General features: G+C 43.3%; 1 protein-coding gene across 1 annotated transcript in view; it reads left to right on the forward strand.

Moving 5' to 3' along the window:
- Window positions 1-22,396, forward strand: part of HPSE2 (heparanase 2 (inactive)) — a 611,494-nt gene that overhangs the window by 559,156 nt on the left and 29,942 nt on the right. Inside the window, exon 10 of the mRNA XM_053922432.2 lies at window positions 17,920-18,065. Coding sequence (XP_053778407.1) covers window positions 17,920-18,065 — 146 coding nt within the window. The remainder of the gene's footprint in view (window positions 1-17,919; window positions 18,066-22,396) is intronic.

A 22,396-nucleotide genomic window follows, 5' to 3' on the forward strand; every position in this document is an offset into this window, starting at 1 on the left:
TCGCCCCTTCTCCTAACCCCAGTTGAGCTCTGGGTGTGTTTGTCCTGCGGAGGGTGGATTGATAGACAAAACTGCTTTGGTCCTGCTTTCCCACCAGTTACATATTGTAGCCGTTTCAGGTTCAGCCATGTGATCCAGATTGAATTAAATGCTTTTTTAAAAACCTCCACAGCAGGAAAACAGCACTTGGCTGAATGCTCTACTGTTGCCATCTTGAAATTCTTAACAATTTTGTTGTTGAACTTGTGTTTGGTAATTGAAGTCTAAAGAGACAGTGGAGCATGCACTGACCAGCGGAGATACGTACAATATGCAGGGCTGTAGGTCTCTGCTATCCAACTAGCGCACAGTGTTTGTGGTGCCCATGGGCACAGAATTCTGGTAGCTCCACGCTGCGGGGAGTTCAGTGAGGCTCCAAGTGAGTGAGGGGTGAGTGTGTGTAAGTGGGGAGTGGGGGGGATGACAGCCTTAAGAAGCCACACTTTCTGCTCTCACTGGAACTTGTTTTCAACACAGGAAGAAAGCAGTAGCATTCCAAAGCATGTAAAAGAACCTTGTCGTACCTGTTCTTACTCAGGTGACTTTCCGGTATTAGGCAACCACTTGGATGAGAATGGTAACTGGAGGAAAGGGAAGGGTGGGGAAACCCATGGTTCCTTTTTCTATCAGTCCTTACTTGGTTGTCAGTAGCCCGAAGGTAGAGTGTCGGTAGAAAGGGCACATGTCAAGAGTGAAATAAAACTAGTTGAGTCAGTTTTGTGCAGTGTTTCCATTGTTCTGGTAAGACCAAATGCACATGCATATAAAAGCTATGAAATGCGAATTGTATGATTTTGGTAATTTGCATAAAAGTTAAATGCTCTTATATTAGCATTTAAATCTCACATGAACAATATAAGGATGGATGGTAAAATTCATGCTAAGTATTAACATTTTAATTTTTTACCCTGGCCAGATTGCTCAGTTGGTTGGAGTGTCATCCCATATACCAAAAGGTTTTCAGTTCAATTCCCAACCAGGGTGCGTGCCTAGGTTGCAGTTTTTATCCCCAGTCGGGGCACATACATAAGCAACCAATTGATGCTTCTCTTTCACATCAATGTTACTCTCTCTTTCTCCCCTCCTCTCTCTCTCAAATCACTGAACATATCCTCCAGTGAGGATTAAAAAATAAAAAAGCACTGGTACACTTACACAATGGAATGTTACTTGGCCATAAAAAAGAAGGAAATCCTACCTTTTGCAACAGCATGGATGGACCTGGAGAGAATTATGCTAAATACAATAAGCCAGTCAGAGAAAGACAAATAACATATGCTTTCATTTATATGTGGAATCTAATGAACAAAATAAACTAACAAATAGAAACAGACTCATAGATACAGAGAATAGACTGACAGCTCTCAGAGGGGAGGAGGTTGGAGGGCTTGGTGCAAAAGGTGAAGTGATTAAGAAAAAAAAAACCCTCATAGATACAGACAAGTGTGTGGTGATTTCCAGAGGGAAAAAGATTTAGGGGGAGGTAGGAGAGGGTAAAGGAGGGATAAATGGTGATGGAAGGAGACTTGACTTGGTTTAGTGAACACACGATACAATATACAGATGATGTATTATAGAATTATACACCTGAAACTTACATGATTTTATTAACTAATGTCACTGTGACAAATTCAATAAAAAAATTAAAAATACGATAGAAAGCCGCCCCCAAAGCAGGAACACATCTTCCTCCGACTGGTATTTTTTTATTTTTTATTTTTTTACATATTTGCTAATGAGTGTCTGCACAATAAAGATGTGGTCTGCAGCTAGTTTTCCACGGAGAAATCCAATTTGGCTCTCGTGGATATTGCTGCTGCTCAGATATAGTTTAATTCTTTAATTGAAGCAGCTGCAAAATAGCTTGTGGGCAATGCAGTGTTCCCCAGGCCTTCCTGGAGCTGTCTGGGTGGGGACCACCTTCGCTTTTGTGTTCTGAATCCCTTGAGCTCTTCGGAGAGGCTGTCAAGAAAATGTGTCCTCTGGGGTTCTTTGACCCTGCCGTTGGCCTGTTAAAGCTGTGGTTGTCTGTGGCTGACTTCACAGACTCGATTCTTCTCTTTGTAGTCAGAGAGTTGCTAGCATTTTGCCACCATGGACAAAGGAATAAATCAGTTTCTTTCCAAAAGCCCTTCCAGAAATCTCGCCACTAGCCTGGCTTCTGTAGCCTGCCCAGAAAGGCATTGTTATAAGGCCTGTTCTCTAAGTAGCTCGTGTGCACTTAACTTTCGTGACTTGTGTACATACTTTTGGTACAGGAAAGCTTTGGTAAAAGAGGGCAAGTTTGGGGAGGAAAAGGATCTACTCAAACCTACAGGGGCTTACACCCCTCTGCCTACCAACACCCAAAGGATGCATCAGTTAAGGAAGAAGATGTGGGACCTCAGAGTTAGCTCAAAAGCTCTACTGAGAGACCATACTGGTTTTTGGCCAACCTAACTATGACCTTTTCAAAGTGTGAGACTGTGTCTTAGTTATTCTGTTTGCTCAGTGCATCAGAGGTGCTCAGCAAATGCTGACTTCCTGTGATGATGATGTTGACAGGTAGACAAGAAGTCCATTCATTTCTAGTGAGGCAGGACCCTTCCCTGTCCTTGTCCCTGGCTCAATTCTCTAAGACTTTGTAGCACCCGTGTAATTGCCCTCAGCTTTTACATGAAAGTACCACTATCCACTTCTAACTTTTATCCTTTTTGCCTACTTTGTCTTTCTACTTTATTCCTGCGTTTTTCCCGTATGTAGTATATCCTCTGCTTATTCTCTTTTGATTGCTTAGTTGTTTGAGGTCTGTCTTACCTGCCTTAGATCTTATTTTCCTTATCATTCATCCTTTTTGAATGTATTCACATACAATACCTGTAAGCGCAGACATTTACATGTAAGTGCAGACATTATTAATGCTGACATCAGCTGATATTTCTCCATGTCCACTGCTCCCCAGGCACTGCCTGACCCCTTTCCTTTATTGTGAATTGTCACAACAACCCCACGATGTAGGCACAAGGATTACCCAATTTAATAGATGACAGTCCTGAGGCTTATGGGGAAGGTAATGCCCACGATGGTGGTCTCTCCCAGGCAGCGGCGAAGGGTCCCTGGAACCTGTCTGACTTCCGTTACTGCCATCCACACTTGCAAAATGACGCTCAAGAGGTGTCCTGAGTGAAACGAAACCCCTGCACCTGGAGCCCTCTGCACCCGCAGGCCTCTCAGCCTGTGAGGCCTCTCCCTGACAGAGCTCCGCCTGCCCAAGCCCAGTCCTTCCTTACTGCCGGCCAAGTTGCTTCCAGCCAACTCCAGGGGAAAGCTGTGAGCTCCACTCGCCATCCTTCCCTGATAATTGCAGCTTGACTTTGCCACCTGCCCTCACTGTGTTTTGAGAAGAGCTGAAGGAACATTCTGGGGCTGGGGGGAAGCTTTACCTTACCTAATAATCAAGTAACAAAGGAAAAAAAAACTTCTGAGAGCAGCAGCTGGTTCTACCTGCCAGGGTTGGCTGGGCCAGGCATTTTACCCGCCTCATCTCATTTCATGTTCACCATAGTCAAGCGAGGAAGGGTTCTGTGGCTGAGGAACTTGCAGCTTAGGGCATTGTGTGACTTGCAGTGAACACAGATAAATGGGTTTTAACTGGAATTCCAATCCAGGGTGCCTAACTGCAAAACCCATGCTTTGCTGCCTCTGCTAGGAGCATACGCAAGTGTCCAGGAATCCAAAATAATCCAGGGAGCTGGCTCCACTGAAAGGCGAAGATGACAATACAAGTTTCCCGTGCTCAGAAACATTCACTGGGGTGACTAGAGGAAAATTTTTAAATTATCGCTAACAAGATATTAGACACCCTTGCACAGCACCATCAAGCACAGAACATTAGGTTAATGGGATGCTGTTTACTCCACCTCCCATAAAGAAACAAAACATGTGTGTCCACGTGTGCGTTTGTAAGATACTCTATGAAGTGTGGAGGAGGGATGCACCAATTTTTTCCACTTGCCACACTCTAGTCAGTGGTTCGCCAAACAAAGAGAGGCGATTTTGACCCCCAGGGGAGATTTGGCAATGTCTGGGGACATTGTTGGTTGTCACAACTGGAGGAAAGGAGCTACTGGCATCTGGTAGTTAGCTGCAGGCTAGACAAGCTGCTAAATACCCTACAATGCGCAGGACAGCCTAGCACAGGCCCCAGCTACCAGTAGTGCCTAGGCTGAAAGAAAGGCCCTGCAAGGTTTAAGAATCAGGGAAATGATATACTTTTTTTCTAGGTTCCTGGGATTCTAGAGAAGGAATTGTTCCTACTATATTTCCCTGCATCCTGGATAAAAATCAAATGTGCCCAAGAGCAGGAATCTGCCTAAGAAAAATTCTCTGTCTGTTCCTGTACTCTCACAGTGCCACCACACTCACGACACTTCCAACACCCGATGTGCCGGTTTTTTCCCTACCAGCCAATTGTCCAACACCAGCTGGTTGTCCTGCAATTCCGTTTAGTTCTGAAACCAACGGCCTGGAGTTAGTGTCAGGTCCCACCACTTAAGGGTTCGGTCCCACAACACTGCCCTCACTTGTCTTTGGTGCTTCCCACCAACAGCCTGCTGTGAATCAGGCCTCCCGTGACTCCGTCCTTCTGTTTGATAATTCACTGGAGCAGCTCACAGAACCCAGAGAAGCAAGTTTATTGGTTTGCTATGTAATGAAGGATATGAAAAAGGGTAGAGATTGAACAGCCAGGTGAAGAGATACAGAGTGTGAGGTCCAGAGGAGTCCCGAGCACAGGAGCTTCTGTCCCTGTGGAGTTGGGGTGCACCACGCTCCTGGCACATGGTTGTGTTCACCACGCCAAACGCTCTCTGAACCCTGTACCTGTGTGGTTTTTACAGAGACTGTATCTTGTAGCCTCAATCAATTGTTAACTTAATTTCCAGGGCCTTTGCCCTCTTTAGAGAATGGGGAGGGAGGCACTGAAAGTTCTAAGCTTCTGATCACGCTTTGTCTTTGTGAGGACCAGTCCTGATCCAGGAACCTCAGGAACAAAAGCTGCTCCTGTTTCCCAGGAAATTCCAAGGGACTTAGGAGCTCTGTGTCAGGAACTGGGGTCAACCCAGACATAAGCAGAAACTGAGGATAGAGACAAATGGATATACCTATATACATATACATACATATACATATAAATATATATACATAAATGTAAATATATACATATATATATAATAGAATCTCTCAGAGAATCAGGGAGAAACGAGTGAATTTTTCTCCACCAAAATTGAGATTTTGGCAGCCTGTTCCTTTGCTTTCCCTGCCGTGCTCAATTGATTATTACATTTGTCCCAGGCTTGTTCTTCATATTCTAGGACCTTTCTCACAGTGTGAAGGTCTGGACAGTGACCTTCACGCTTGGGACTTGGGCTCTGCTCAGGCCTTCAAAGTGCAGCAAAGAGGGGTACAGGGCATCCTGGAAGGCAGTTCAGGCAAAGAGGAGTGTGTTTACCTCTTACCTTCCCCTGTGTCTAATTCAGTCAGTGAAGTGTGGTCTCTATTTCACTAATTCTCACAGAAGCATTCAGTGGAACACAGGGAGGGGGGCAGATTTTTATTTCCAGGCAGTGGTGGCTCTGAATTTTTATGGGGACTTCACCATGAATTCACTCATCAGGAAGATAAGATGTTTCCCCCTTTTGTTCCCCCTTTTGTCTGCATACTGAAATATTATCCATATGATCAGGCTGGCACTTTTAATTCTAGCAACACTTTTAAATTATAGATTTAGAGAGCTGCAATGGTGAGATTTATCTACACAATTTTAGTACATTCATTCACTAACTCAACAAATTAAGCACCTACTATACACCTAGGCACTGTGCTAGGTGCTAGAGCTTCAGCTCCATCGCTCAGGTACACCTCTTAGCTTCAGTATTCTCACCTGTAAAAAGGGAAAATAATAGTGCTTCCCCACAGGATTGCTTCATGAATTCAGTGATGTGATACATGTGAAGCACATAGTAAACACTGGAGAAGAGTTTGTTCCTGGACGTTGTTATGAACAAACATGGACCTGACCCCACTGAAGGATCCTGTGGTGCATACATCCAAGTCAATATGCAATTAGCATATAGTGTGAGAACCGCTCTGACAGAAGAGCTGTGGGATCCACGAGATCCCATACAAGGGGAAGCCTAACCTGGACTAGGGACTTCAGGAGGCTTCTTAGATGACGTTTCACTTGGGCAGAAACCCGAAGAACGAGCGTTAACCAGATGGAGCGTGGGTGGAAGAAGTACTCCAGACAAAGGGAGCAGCATTTCTAAGGGCCCGGAGGTGTGGAAGAAGGGGTCTTTCAGGGACCTGGAAGGAGGGCCGTACTGCTCAGAGATAACTCCTGCTATCATTTCGGGTTATGTCCTTCAAGTTTCCCAGCCCAGAGAGACACTTATGTCCCTTTAAAAATGAGATCACCCAATTTTAGAGGCTGCCCTTTTTCTATACACTATAATGAACATCTTTTGACATCATTAAATATTCCTCTCAAATATAAATTTTAGTGATTGCAAAATTTTCATAGTTGGTCTACCGTAATTTGTTTATCCATTAATTTATTCAATGGGCATTAGTTGTTTCGGGGTTTTGCCCATTAAAAATAATGCTGTGATCGCCATTGAACCAATTAGTTTTTTGGTCATAGTGGGGAGAGGGGGAAGGACTCTAAAGGACTTAGGCAGAGAAGAAGTGGGGTCCTCAAAAGCCGCAGCACCAGCTTGGGCAGGACGGGATTCAGGGCAACATGGGCTCCAGGTGCAGCACCAGTGACTTCAGTCTTTTTAAGGGGCTCCGCGGTAGAATAAATCCACTGTGACCACTCCGAGTGGGCTCGGCACACTGCTCGGTTTCCAGCGTCCCCAAGGGAAAGTTCGGTTAGCCTAACATGAGCATTGACTGGTCTCAAGGGAGCTCAGGGGATCTTGGAAAACAGTGAACAGTCATGGCTGAGTCACACACACACACACACACACACACACACACACACACACACACACCGCCGAAAACCCCGGTGCTGTAATCGGAGGCGGATGAACAGATACGAGGGCACGAAAGCAGCAGTGGGCACCTCACAGGCACATCTTTGCACATGTCCGCCCACGGTCATTTCCAAAGAGTATGCAGCAGTTTAAGGCTTCTGATGCATGTTGCCAAATTATTCTCAAGAAAGTTTATTTCTGGTGATTCATTCTTTTTTTCCCCTTTTTTACTGTGGTAAAATGTATATAACATAAAGTTGGCCGACTGAACCATTTTTAAGTGTACAGTTGAGTGTCGTGATGCACATACACGGTGCTGCGAGCCGTCTTCACCACCTGCTTCCACATTTGTTATCGCTCCAATAGGAACGCTGTGCCCACTGAGCAGTAGCTGTCCCCCAGCCTCTGGTCACCTCTGTTCTACTTTCTGTCTCTATGTCGCATAAGCGAGATCATACAATAGTTGTCCTGTTGTGTCTGGCTTATTGCACTGATCATAACGATTTTCAGGTCCATCCGTGTTGTAGCATGTATCAGAACTTTATTCTTTTTTATGGCTGAATACTATTCCATTGTGTGTACAGACCACCTTTTGTTTACCATTCATCTGTTGATGGATGCCTGGGTTGTTTCCACCTCTTGGCTATTGTGAATAATGCTGTAATGCTGTTTGTATTCCTGTGTCCAATTCTTTGGGGTACACACCAGGCGTGGAATTGCCGGATCATGTGGTGATTCTGCTTAACTTTGTGAGGAACTGCCAAACTTTCCCACGGTGACTGCACCATCTGGCAATTCATTCTTGATACTAAACACTAGAAAATGTTTCATTGGCATGCGAGACCATCATGATCTAACTATCCAAATTATTAAACCAAGAATAGTTCAAATGCATTTTTTCCAAAAATAACTCTTATTGAAATCACACAGTGTGGCATTTTTTACAACAAACTTATCAGTTCTGCCCCCCGCATTTTGAAGCCAGACAATATCACTGTCCCAGTGAGCAGATGAAGGCAAAGCCTTTATAAATTCTCTGTGCACGCTTGTGGTTGCTTTTGCTTGCCATGTGCCTGGAATTCTGACCACACACACCTGTGTTTCTGGCGTCTCTGGTGTGATGACCCTTAGGCCTGCATTTCTAGGTTAGAGGCTTCCTGGGCTGCGATGCCACTCAGTTCTCTGGGCATCATCCCATTGTACAGTCTAGAAGTTCCTCAGTGGCTGCCCCACGGAGCCCCAGCTGAGCCAATGCCCCTCGCCCTTACTTAGGTCTGGGATGGATGGGGCTGAGTACAGGAAAAACTGTAATTATGTTGCAAGTAGATCTCCTGAAGCCATCTAGAGATGGGAAAGAGAAACAAGGGGCAGGGGGCCCTGCCAAGGGGAAAACAGGCACTGTGTTGGACTCTGGAATATGGCAGTGAGAAAACACAGTCCCCTCACCATGAAATCTGCAGTCTAGAAGGGAAGAGACATATGAGTCAAAAATTCTACCGATAAATGTGCAAATACAAACTGAATCAAGTGTCCTAGGAGAAAGAAATGGTTCTCTGAGAACATGTAACACAGAAATGTGATTTAGCTCAGGCAGGGGGTGGGGGCGGCCCAGGAAGCATTCCATGGGAACATGACCCTAAAGCTAGCATCTAAGAGTTAACTCTGTGTGTGTGCGTGTGTGTGTGTGTTGGGGAGGGGTGTGTGGGATGGAATGGGAGGTAATTACAGAAACAAAAAGGCCCTGCCCATGTGGCAGAGGGAAAAAATCAGTGTCCTTGAGCATGAGAGGCAAGGCACTGAGGGCCCAATTTATATTAAAACCACTGGTCTCACTCTCTCACTTGTGAGCAATGGGAAGCCTTTTGAAGTTTTAAGAACGGTGGTCAAACCATGGGATGGAGGGATTTCATTCCCTCTCGAAAGGGCAGCAGGGAAAATTGTAGCTTTTAGTTGTCCGAAGTTGCTGTAGTCCTCTGGAAACTTTCTGGGTGTGCCCTGCAGCGTCCTCTCTGTGGAGGAGGTCGGAGCAGCAGCGTCCTCTCCCTCCCACGTGAGCTCGGGCACACCAGCACATCAGGTGCAGAAATCCACGGTGATGTTCCTCTTCATTTCCTCTTGGCTCTTGAAGGCCAGATATCTAGATGAACGGTGGCACCTGGTGTAGTGTTTGTACAGCATCTAAGAAATGAGTCAACTGGGGTTTTGTAGCTTTGGAAGTCAGACGAGAGGCTCTATGAGGAAAAAATACTTGTCTTTTTGCTGACACACTTCAGTACATGTATACTTCCCAGGAGTAGAAAATATTGAAAATAAACAAGTTTAGGCACCGACACCAAGGCCTACCAGTGCTCAGGAAAACCGTGACGTTCCAAAGTTACCATTTCACTCTCAGTAGGCCCTGGAGGCCCTTCCATCAGCATCAGGAGGTGAATCCTTGTTTCATAATTCATTCAATCAAAGAACACTTCCTGAAGTCCAGCGTTCTCGGTCACAGGCACTAGGGATGCAAAGGTAAGCCCCGATCTCGAGGAGCTTCCTTCCAGCCACCATTAAACTTTCCAAAGCACGCACACACGCGCACGCACAGACCAGTTAAGTTTATGTTTGGGGGCAACTTGAAGCATAACTGTGTACATACTATAACATAACTATTTTCTTGAGGCCAAAAAAGATCTTTCAAGGAATAAAGAGAAGAATAAGCAACATTTATTAAATACGTTTATCTATCAGGCATTATGATAGATGTTTCCAGGTGTATTATCTCATTAAAACCCTGTGAAGAAACTGAAGGTTTGGGTATAATAAATAACTTTCCAGGGTTTGAGTATATATCTTTCAACTGTAAGCAAGTTATTTCTCCACTTTTGTTTCTGTGAAGCATTCCCCAAGTCCCCAGTCATAATTAATTGTTTCCTCTTCTGAGTTCCCAGAGTACAAGTGGTTCCTGCTTGTGTGGTGTTTACTTAGTGAGCCTCACTTTACAGAGTTGTTTACATGTATCTTGGCCCCTAAGTTCCTTGAGGACAGGAAGATGTCTTGGTCATCTTTGTATCACCCAGGCTGAACAGAATACCTTGCATACCACCAGCATGTGCTCGTGAAATGCTTGTAGAATGAAAGAATGTATTCACAGCTCTCACTGGGTTGGTCAGAGCCTCGGGCTCCAGCCCAGCAGCCCCTTCTCAGCCCTAGTTCTGTAATGTATCATCAAGGGTCTATGGTCACGGGGAAAACCTAGTCGGCAAGCACAAGCCCAGCTCACACCTCCAGAAATAGCTTCCCCTTGCCACCTTTCCAGCCTAGTGCTGCAAACTCTCAGGAAGTCAGACTCCAGGTTGAGGTCCACGCAGGTTCTGGCAACAAGAAAGGGACTATCTGAGCATAAAATCCTGGGACCATGGGGACTCACAGCATGATCCGCAAAGAGGCAGGGGCCCTTGGCTCTGTGGACATCTTACCCCCATGGGGAGGGGTGCAGCTGGAGGTGGACCAGAGCTTAGCTCTCTAAAGCAAGGGCTCCCTTGCCCAGCTCCAGCTCTAGACTAACGGAAGTAGCAAATGTGAGAAAAAATGAGTGAAGTGGATAAAGACAAAACATTTCAAAAATATGCACTGGATTCATACGTACTAAAAATGACAAAACAAACTTCAGAACTAAAGTTCAGGGGCACATTAGGAAAGATTTAACTGGTGCACATTTGTTAGTTATTACTGTTATGCTCTTTGATTCTGTTTTCTTTTAGGTATGTTCTTTGCTTATCCCTGGCTGATCCCACCCGAGCTTTGGTGGGCTGGGGTTGGGGTGGGAGGAGGTGGTGTTGAGCAGAGAATGGAAATACAGCTCTTGTTGCTGGGCTGCCGGGAGTCCTCCGATCCTCTGCAAGTAAGGATTTGAGCATTTAAAAAGCTACAAATCCTGCTTAATGCTCATTCTCTATATCCAGTCAGTCACCATGTCCAATCAATTTTATCTCCTAAATATTTCTTATATCCCTCATCTTCTCTCTAATTTAACTTCCTCACCTTAAACGATCATCATCTTTCTTCTAACTAACCTCCTAAATGGTTTTCTTCAATCCATTTTCTGCACAGCTGTGAAAGTCAACTTGCTAAATGTAAATTGAATAATGTCACTTTATCTCTTAAATTCTGCAGTGGCTTCCCATTTATTTTAAGACAGATTCTAAAATCCTGAAGTCTATTATCAACCTGGACCTGCCGTCCTCATCTGGTATTCACTTGCTGAGCTCCAAGCTGAATTGGTCTCCTTTCAGATTCTCAAAGTTTCCAAACTCCTTCCCATGCCAGAGCTCTTTCTTTTGCCCATGGCCCTTTCTATCCCCTCCCTTCTCTTCCTCAAATCTTAAATGTCAAAATGTCACTCCTGACAGACTCCTTCCCTGACTGCCTCCCACCCCCACACTGGGTCACATCTTCCATTATACAGTCTCATAGATTCCTCCATTACCATTAGTACTATTAAAATTAATTCACTGCCTAACTCATTGGCTTAAGGACTTCCTTTCTTTCTAGATTATAAACTTCACGATAGCAAGAACTGTATGTGCCTTATTTACCACTGTTTCCCTAATGCCTAGCACAGAGCCTTAAACATGACCCGCATTCCATCATTGAATTCTAGCACCTCCTGTGGGCCAGGCTGTACTCGGCGTGGACTGTGGGAATGGGTAAATAATCTTCAACCTGGAGGGACACATGGTTCAGGGATTAATCCAGTAAATTCTGCAATCTTCTGTCAGTTCTTTCTCCTTTCCCATTTATTTTGGTTCAACTTACTCCATATACTTCATTGTCAAGCTTTCAGACAATTGACTTTTTGACAAATACTTGAGAAAAAGAAAAGATTTAAAACCTCTGCCTTTTCAGTGTCATCTGTTACTAGTTTTCCCTCTCCAGCTAATAAATGGACACTATTTTCTTCAGTCTCCTCTCATGTCTGATACATTTAAAGAATGTCTGTTTGTGTCTCTCTTTGTCCCTTGAAAATTGCAATGCATTCCTTGGTGTGGATTTTTTTTATTGTTGACATAAAAAGCCAATATATTTGCCTTCCTTCTTGATGGCTTTTATTGTCTGAAAACTTCTCATTATATTCCATCTTTCTTACAATGTTCTTTTTCATTGTTGTTAGAGATGTGTGTGCGTTCTTTCTTCTTTCCTATCTGTTTTTTCATAAAGATAATTTTTTCTGCTTTTTCGTGTCATTCCCTAAGAGATATTTAGAGATTGTATTATTTATTTATTTTGTTTGTGATTATATAAATGGCACACATTCGTAGTAAAATAAAAGAAAGAAAGCGAGAAAGGAGAAAAAGAGGGAGGGACAAAGGCAGAGGGGGAGGAAGGAAGGAAATACACTCTGAGTCAGCTAAGAGTTAGTTCACAAAGGGGAGAGAGAAGGAGAGTGAAAGAGCAGGTGGAGATTATAAGAAGGAGGAAGAGGAAGATAAATGGGGAATTGAGACAAGCACACAAGTGAAAGAAGAGACTGAAAATGATGAATGGAGCTAAATATAAGAGAAAATTTCACATTCACCTTGGTTTTTAGCCGACCATCAGCTGACTCAGTAACCCATTCCCCAGAGGGAAGAGATGATAAACTAAGAGCAAGTCACCATGACCCACCTCCCTTTGGGTGAGGCAGTTCAGAGATGTCAGCCTGTGGGTGGGTCACGATGTCATCTTCAGACAGGACGCTGTGATTAACAAGTGCAGCTGTCATTATTCTTTACTACGTTTTTAATATATTACTTGACACATTCAAAAGAGTATCCATACCTGCATGTTACTTTTAAAGCTAACTAATACAATTAGCACCTGTGAATCCACCACCCAACCCCAAAACCAAAACATTGCTGATAATTCTCATCAAAATATAAGTTCTCTCATATCCCATTTTCCTGATTTCCTCTTGCTCTACTTAAGGTAACTGTTATCCCAAATGTTGTGTTTATCAACCTATTGCTTATATGCCTATACTCACAATTTTAGTACACATATATGTGTGCTTAAACAACATATGTGACCTAAATGTGAACAGATACTTTTAAAAAAACAAAAAGCAAAAAAAAATTCCGAAGTCACACCATACAAGCAACACACAGCTATTGCCTAGAACACGCTTCACCTGGGCATACTATCCTTGAATTCTGGGAGGTGCGGTGGGGTGGAAGCAGGGAAATGAAGGTTTTTGTCCATTGCTACACACCTTTGGAAGTGAAAGCAGAGATCAATTGCAAACAGTTTTCATACAATACCAAAAGGGTAGGCGGGGAGAAAATGAATGTAGACGCACTTTGAAAGTGCTTTATCTAGAAATGGAAAATCGGTGAATCTGCCAGTAGAGCAAATTTGGGGCTTAACACCGGATTCTCTTTATTGCTTTGCTTACTGCTAAATGGTGAACAGAAAACTTCTAAAAATAAAATGTGTTCTGATTTCAATCTCTAAATTCAGAAGTTTTCCATATTTTCTTCTTCTCTCCAGATTTGCTTTCATTAAAAAAGATCTAGGATACTTTCTTAATAGAAAAATAGAGATGATTATGAACTTTCACATTCAAAGGAAGGAAGGAAAGAAAGGGAGGAGGAAGGGGAGGAAGGGAAGGAAGGAAGGAGAGAAGAAAGATATCTGAGAAAGGTTTTTTCTGTTCTTTTCATATTTATTGATAAGAAGATTCAATATCATAAAAATATAAATTCTCTTCATTTAATCTATAACTTCAGTGCAATTCCAAAGTCACAGGAAAGTTTGTGCAGATGCTTGATAATCTGATTCTGAGATGTCTGTTACTGAGGAAAGGCCCAAGGTTAGCAAAGCCATTACTGAAGAATGAGGCAGGAGGACTTGCTCTACCAGATTTCAAGTTACATATAAAACCACAGTAATTAGAGCAGGGCAGCATTGGTGAGGACAGAAAGACGGAACAGAACGAAGAGCCCAGAAACAAACCCATGGACATAAGGAACTCTGATGCACGACGCAGAGGGTGTTGCAGATCACTGAAGAAAGGGGGGGCCGTTGAATAAAGGATGCTGGCATAGTTGACTATTCATATGGAAAAATATGAAACTAGATGCTTACCTCACACCATACCCCAAATCAATTCCAGGTCTATTAAAGCCACAACTATGAAAAAAATTAAAACTTTTAAAAGAAAAAATAAAATATCCTTATGAACTAGGCATGAGGAAAGACTTACTAACATACAAAAAGCTAAACATTATACACCCACTAGGATGGCAAAAATGAAGAAGTCTGAAAATCACAAGTGTTGACAAGGATGTGAATCAAAGGGAAATCAAACAGACACTGCTTGAAGGAAGTGTAAGTTGGAATAATGGAAATCACTTTGGAAAAACAATTCGGCATTATCCTATAAAGCTGAATATTTGCACCCCTGTGTAGGACACAGCAATTCCACCCTTAGGTATTACTCTAGAACGCTGCTACAGTGCTTCTTGAACTGTAATGAGCAGAATTGCCTGGGCAGCCGTGCAATCTGAAAGCCCCACCTCTGCAGATCCTGACCCAACGGGTCTGGGATAAAGCCTATACATTTGCGTTTCTATGAAGCACGCAAGTGAGGAGGCTGCTGCTGGTTTCCAATCACAATTGGAGTCACGCTTCTCCAGATTTCTTCATCTGTGTCTTAGGAAACGGGAACAAGAATGTTGAAAGCCACATTGTTCATAATAGCAATAATCTGGACACAACCCAAATATCCGTCAGCAGAAGAATAGATAAATAAATTGTAGTATGTTCACACAATGGAGTATACAACATTGATAATGAGTGAACTGTAAGTAGGAATAACAACCTGGGTGAATCCTAGAAGTATAATGTGAAAAAAGTAAGTCAGAGAAAATTACATACAGCATGATACCACTTTTTAAAAGCTAACAAATTGCATAATATATTGTTTAGGATAAAGTTAAAATATGAAACAGGAATGAAAAGCACAAAAATGGGAAAAGGAAGAATCGTATAACTAGGTGCAACAGTGTGGGTATTATCATAGCTTTTAAGGTGGATGATGGGTTCTCTATGCTTCAGAACTGCTATGTAAGATACATATGTTCTCCTGTATATGGAAAATATACATAGTACACATAATATGGAAAAAGTATGAAATGAGTGCCAATCGGGGAAGCTAAGTGAGACAAGGAAGCTAAAACTCTAATAAATGGCAGAAAAGATCCTAGAGAAAATAGATATGCCGTGTGCAGGACAAACTTGAGACCTCTTCTTGCAGAGAGAAAGCAGAAAGATTTAAAAAATGAGAAAAGAGATGACACTTGTGCGGAACTGAGGATGGAGGTTGGCAGACTCCTGAAACAGAGACTGGAGCAAACAGAAAGACAGACGGTTGAGGCTGTGCTCAAAGAGCGTTCTCACAGGTTGGAGAGAGGCCGCAGTCTGTCCTATCAAAAGCACTCCCAAATACCAGCAAATTAATGCAGACACCCTGGTTGACACATTCCTGGTAAAAGTCCAAATATCAAGGATAAAACATGACTCCCATAAGCATCGTGGAAGAACACAAAGATAGAAAATAAACAGGCTAACCACACCTAGAATAAAATTCATGCTAGCCTCAAACTTCTCTGGAACAACAGACGGTATAAAAAGTAATTTGGCGGTCTATTTGGGAAAGTAAATGGATGTGACTAATTAAGGAAAGTTTGAATAAAGCAAGAAAAATGATAATGAATGGACTTGAATCTGTAGATATTAACATTAAATTTTAATCATTAAAATGATGTGAAACTGGTAGTGAAATGGAGTTCAGTGGGAGAGAATAGAAAATCCAGACACAGAATTATAGATAACACTTCTTACCGGTATGTCATGATATATAATTCATAAAATATCATATGTATGACACACCCCTACATGCACATATATTTAATTTGTATTATATGTGTGTTATAGTATAATATGTGTGAATGTATGCAAATTCAATATATTAACATATATCATGTATGATATAGTAGATATAATTATATAATTACTAATATGTAGAATAATTCTATATAATATGCTATTTATATTTCTATGTAGTTACATGTATACAGAGCTTAATATGTAATGAAGATGGACTTAGGGGTCGATTATTCACTATATGATGGTAAAACAACCGGTAAATTACTCAGAAAATAGTAAGGCTACTATCATACACCAAAATATTTTTCAATGAACTAAAAGGCTGAATTTTAAAATGATAATATAATAAGAACTAGAAAAACATAAGTGATTTTTTTAATCCGATCCTTGTGTGAGGAAGGACTTTCTAAGACTAAAAGAAATTGAGAGAAAAAGATTGGCATATTTTCCTGTAAAAGTTTTAAAAATTCTTCATATCAAAAAAAGCATAAAAATAATAAAAGGCAAACTACACACTTGGACAGAACACTTGTCCACATACAATCTAAAGGATTCTTACTGCTAACGTTAAAGGTCTGTTCCAAATCGGTAAGTAAAAGGTGGGCATCTCCTTGGAAACATGGGTGACTGTGAGGAACACATCACGGAGTAATGACCAACAGCACAGAACTGGTCATCAGAGGACAGCAAGTGGGACCAATGAGGTTTTGTATCTGTATGACCAACAATGATGAGACATTTGCCATCTTAAATAAAAGGAGACTATATTTAATAGTCATCCTAAGGCCACTTAAAGTTAATTCAGGTGAATGGTCTGGCAAGGTTTAGAGCCCACTACTCAGGACCAATCTGGATTTATTCTGCTGGCAAAGGGGCTGTGAGACCTTGTTCTGAAAGTCTGAAAACTTTCAGACATTTTTAAGCAGCTGATGTTATAGATGGCTGCACAAGAAAAGATAAAAAGATCATTAAGAGGCCTCTGCCTGGAAAGGCGATGGTGTGAAGACCTGGTTGACGTCTGTAAGACTCTGAACAGCAGGCACCGAACAGCAGGTTCCCCGAATAACAGAACTGAAGTGGTGGGAGGAAGCCACTGGACGAAGGAGGAAGCCCTGCATCAGATACTGAAGTCATTACCCCACGACAGGCGATAAGCGCTTACACAGTGCAAGTGCAAGTTTATGTTTGTGTCAAATACAAAAGCAAAATGTGTAATAGCAAATATCATCCAAATTAAGGTGTTGATGAATAGGCTTTTGTAAGTTCAAATACATGTGTGGGTTACAAATTGAATATTTATTTATCAGTTCCAAATGGACCCTGGAATAGCTAAACATACCATGTTCTTTTTAGTTTACTATTAGTCTTTTTATTTTAGAATTTTTGTGGATGACCCAGAATTAGTGCCATGGTTTGCGAACATTCTTCTGTTTTTGTTTCTGACCCTGGAATCAAAGACTCTGGTCTCCTACGTGGAGAAGCTTCATCTCTCACACGGCACTAATCATCTTTAGTGACAATATTTGGAGAATGACACTTTAGATTCTCATATTGATGGCAATTCTAAAATTGGAAATCTTCCATTTTACAATGAAACAGAAGCCATAAACAAATATAAAATTATGGTCATAGGAAAATAAGATTGAAAATGTAAGGCCCCAACCAGTTGCTATTTCATGTGAAACTTTTGTTTCGGATGAAACTTTGATTCATTTGTCTATATGCAGCTCTGAGTCACCTCCACTTACATTTAGGCCAGTCGAAAGGCCACTTTAGGCAGTGCTGGCTTTACTGTCAACCCAGGTGAGCGCTCCCAGGGGGTGACCATGCTGCAGTGTCAGTCTCACTGGTCAGGATTTACTCCCACTAAGAAGGACTTTCCGGCCTGTGTGTTTGTCACGTGTACTCAGAACCCCTGAACGTGTGTCTTCCCCTGACTCTCCATCTCTGTTCTCCCCAGGACTACTGGCTCTCTCTCCTGTACAAGCGCTTGATTGGCCCCAAAGTCTTGGCCGTGCATGTGGCTGGGCTCCAGAGGAAGCCACGGCCAGGCCGAGTGATCCGGGACAAACTAAGGATTTACGCTCACTGCACAAACCACCACAAGTAAGTCTTCAGAGAGATGTCACAGAGAGCCACCTGAGCGGCTTCAGGGTCTGGGACCCTCTTGGGACTCCATGCCGTTTGCGATGTCTAACTGAAAACTGCCTCAGGAATTACTCATTCCACTTGCTCTTTGTGGATTTCAAATTATCTCCGGTAAAGAATTTTTCTCCAAGTAAGCCCCTTTCTCACACTTAGAGGATTTATTCATAAAGTGTTCATAAAAACACATGCCGTTTGTTCATTTACTTCTTCAGCCAACAAATTTTTATTGAGCTTTTTCTCTGTGCCAGTTGATGTAATGCCCAGGGCTTTTTTGTGTGCCTCCGGCTAAACCAAGGCGAGCCACAAAATCTGTTCCTGTGATCCACCAGCAGAGCCTGCGGAAGTCAGCTGACGTTTCTGACACGTGCTAGAGAGCTCGAGCTGGAGACAGCCCCAGCACAGTGCGTCCCAAGCTAGGGGCCCCTAGGATGAAGGAAGGTGGGCCCGAAGGAGTCGTGTCAGCTCTGGGGCATTTTCAGTATTTCAGAAATCTTTTCAGCTATTTTAAGGGTTAAGAAGTTAAACAAAGTCCGTTGCAGGGGTCTGGACCTACAACAGCTCAGCCAGGGGATGTGCAGTTATCTCTCCTTTGTGGTCGGAAGCACTACTTGTCACTAGAGTTGTCTTTAAAACCAACATGAAAAAAGTTATCGGTAAATAAAGTTTGGCAGATAAAATATTTTAAAACATGAGGATCCTAAGGTAAAAAGTTAAAACTGATCCTAAAGCAAAACACTTCAGACCATAAACGGCTCTCTTACATCATTTCCTGTTGAAGGAGCAGAGTAGGCAGCGCTGGAAAAGAGAATTCTTTCTCTTATTGCAGAGAAACGAGGGCATGGGGGTGGGGGGCAGTGTCTCCAGCCAGGCCTTCATTCCAGCAGGCCCGTCGGGGGCTGATCACGGGCAGCAGATAGCACAAAGGGCCCCCGGTGGTCAGGTTACAGCAGGCGCTCCTTCCCCTTCCTTGATGAGAGAGGAGCCAAGCCAATTAATTTCTCATGATAAGATTTTTCAAAGAATCACTCTGAGCATAGGCGGCCAGGGGCCAGTTGTCTTGTCTTTAGATACAAGTACCTATTGTGGATGAGTGGAGGCTGGTTTGGGCAGAGGCCAGGGGTTTTCAACGTCCCTTTTGCTCAACAGGAAGCTCAGTCCAATACCTGACAGAGAGTGACTGCTTTACAGCCTTGGCCTGGAGTTATCTGATCGCCACACAAGGGAACATTGTACTCCTTGTCTCCACCCTGAAGTAACCACCCAAAAGGTGGACCCCCAGCTTCAAGAGGGAAAGATTATTCTTGGCACCTCTTGTCTCTTTTGGGAACACATCAGTTCATGGCCTTTATACTATCTGTCTGAGGACTCGGGGGAAAATGTCGATAGCTCGGGCTTAGCAGGACTTGAGTGTCTTCACAGCGGACCCCTCACCTAGTCTCTTCCCAGCATCATCATGACATTCCCTTATGTCCTCGCAGAAGTAGTCACTAATGTTCCGAGTATACCGTGAACTCGGGGCTAGTGTCTCAGTTGTTTTTGTTCTTCTTGTCTAATGTAGCGACCAGCCTAAAGACGTTCTCAGTAAATATTTGATGAATAAATGAATGAATGAAGAAATAGGGCATTAAGACCTTACTTCTGAATTAGAGTTCTAGCTCCCTTCCACTTTGATATCACAACATCAGCCAGAGGGAGAAGGTGTGGTAGAGTGGCTACGAATTCTACATTCACTAGCATGAGGCCTCCAACAAGTTCCCTAGATCATCTAGAGTCAAAGTTCTCCCTACATCACCAGCTCTCCTCTACTCTCTGTGCCGAGTCAGTCACTCCAGAACTTCTCTGGGGAAATGGTGCCCTGTGCTTTGGTCAGGGCCGTTCCTCCTTCTCCCCACTGAAAGAAGGAAGGAAGGAAGGGAGGGCAGGAAGGAGGGAGGAAGGAAGGAAGGACGGACGGACAGGCTTTACTAATGCATTCCACACATGACCCTAATGATAGTGATCGGGGTGGTGAAGGTCTTTTTGTTCCTGTAGAAGAGAAAACCCTCAGTGGAGGCACTGCATGGGCTGAGATTGCGGGTCTCCTCCACATCAGTGGGTGTCAGGCACCCCGGTTAGGTAGGTGCAACGAAAGAACTTCCCATCTCTGTAGGAAGCCACATGCCTGTCTGTACCCCCTCAACCTCCACAACAGTCATAGAAAACACTATTGATCCTCTTATTTATTTGTGGCCAACGAGGCCCAGGCCACAGAAATGTCCCAGAGTGGGCATGTTGGCTTCACACTATTCAGTCTTGACCAGTACTCTGAAAATATATTGTATATCCTTGGTCAAGGGTTGGGTGAGAAAGTATAAACTTACCTTAGAACAACCCAAAGAAAGTGTCTATTAACACAACTCCTGCACTCCAACGTGTATTGAACACTTGCTATGTGCCAACCATCTTGCCAGTAATTTGCACTTACATTATATCGAATTCCACCGTTCTATGGCATCACCCTTGTATGTGCAAATAACGCACAGACAATGCGTTAGTAATGCAAACAGTTTTACAGTTGGAAAGAACCCTTAGAGATCCTTTGGCCCAGTGTCCTGTACAACACAGCAATTCCTTTTACACTCTCCCTGAAGGTTATGCAACCTCTACTTGAGTACCTCACTGTCTCTCATGGCGGTCTCTTGCGTTCTGGGTCATTTCTGACCTCGGAGAGCGTTGTCTTTTACGATAAACTTAGGAACAAAAGTCAGATGCTCAGACCAACACCAGCAGGTGCTCTTCCACTTTCTGTTCTGGAGTTAACACATGAGGACACAGGCAGCATGGGCATTCTCACCTTCGGGCTTCTCGTTCAGAGAACAAATACATTTTGACTGGGAAAAACCATTTTCTAAACCATTCTGCTGAGAACAATGTATGTTTCTGGGGAGGCGCTGAGGTCCTTAGCCAAATTTAGAACCAATTGGAACCTGGTGGATATTGAAGCAAAACTGAGCCTTTTGGGGTTCAAGTTCATTTATTATTGGCAAAACATGACTTCCTGTTTTTCAGAAGAAGGTTTTTTTAAAGACTCATAAAAAAGGTTCCTGAGGCTTCTTGGACATCAAATGGCTCTTACAAAACAATATTTTGATGAGTTAAGTGTAAATGAATCAGAAACATGTGGATTAAATTTCCCTTAAAATACACAGGGGCTTTGAAATTAGGAGGAAAAAATGTTTGGCAAAACATGGCCTGACTTTGCCGAACCCAAAAACTTTGAATTAGATTTGGAGACAATGGACCAACCCAGTTTTCAAGCATATTGACTTTCCCCGAGAATGACTGTGATTCCAAAGCATCATCCACCCTCCCTTCCCTTTCCTAATCTCCCAGCTTCAGTAGAGATATTTCTAGAACAGTGACTGTTTTTTATCTGGAAGTCAAGATGCACCTCCCCAAATGACATTCCCCACCTCTTACGTCCGATATTCCAATTCCAGCCTCCCTTCTCTGACTCACTTCCTCCTCCTCCCATGGCAACACAGAGAAGATGTCAGGCAGCAGAAAGATGAAGTCCAGATACGTGGATTCTCTGCTGGTGGTAAAAATGTCACAGTGAGTGAGACATGGAGCAAGACAGATGTTCTACCAGACAAAAAGGGACATTCATTAAGAAAACCAAAAACCACCTGGACTAATTGCCTGCAGGCCACGCCTTCCATCAGACCCCATTTTCTTAGGGAACGGATAATGTTCCAAGATTAGTTTTCTGTGGGCAGAGAATACACATTCTTCAGGAATCTGGATTTTCAACACAGTACTTTCAGGTTGGTGCTGTACTCCACAGCCAAAAATGTGTCTTCAAAGCCAGAAGACCTCTGCTTAATGCCCTTGCCCATCAGCCAAGCAGAGAAGGTCTGGCAGAGGCCATTGTCAAGCCATTTCCTACCTGAGGAGGCTCCAGGAGTTCTGCGAGAGCCTGTGCGCCTTCCTTGGTCTCTGGGCTGGTTTTCAGTACTGGTTTGTCTCCCTCGGGGGAACTGTGTAAAAGGAAATCAGGCCGGTGCCAAGCAGCCTGAAAAGACAGCTTTCCCTGGAGCCATGCTGTGATTTCAGGTCTCCCTCCCACCTACCCCTTCCCACCTCCCACCCTCTGCTCTCCAGTCTCAGAGGCCTCATTATGCCCCAACTCTGCAGAAGAGAAACTCATAAATGCAAGCACGAGGCTCTCTCTCCTCCTCCACTGCTGGCCTTTGAGAAGGTTGTCTGATGATTGTTAACAGAAGGGATTACCATAGTCGGCAAAGTCG

Source organism: Desmodus rotundus, chromosome 4, assembly GCF_022682495.2.
Source record: "Desmodus rotundus isolate HL8 chromosome 4, HLdesRot8A.1, whole genome shotgun sequence".
In the NCBI taxonomy this organism is placed as follows: Eukaryota; Metazoa; Chordata; class Mammalia; order Chiroptera; family Phyllostomidae; genus Desmodus; species Desmodus rotundus.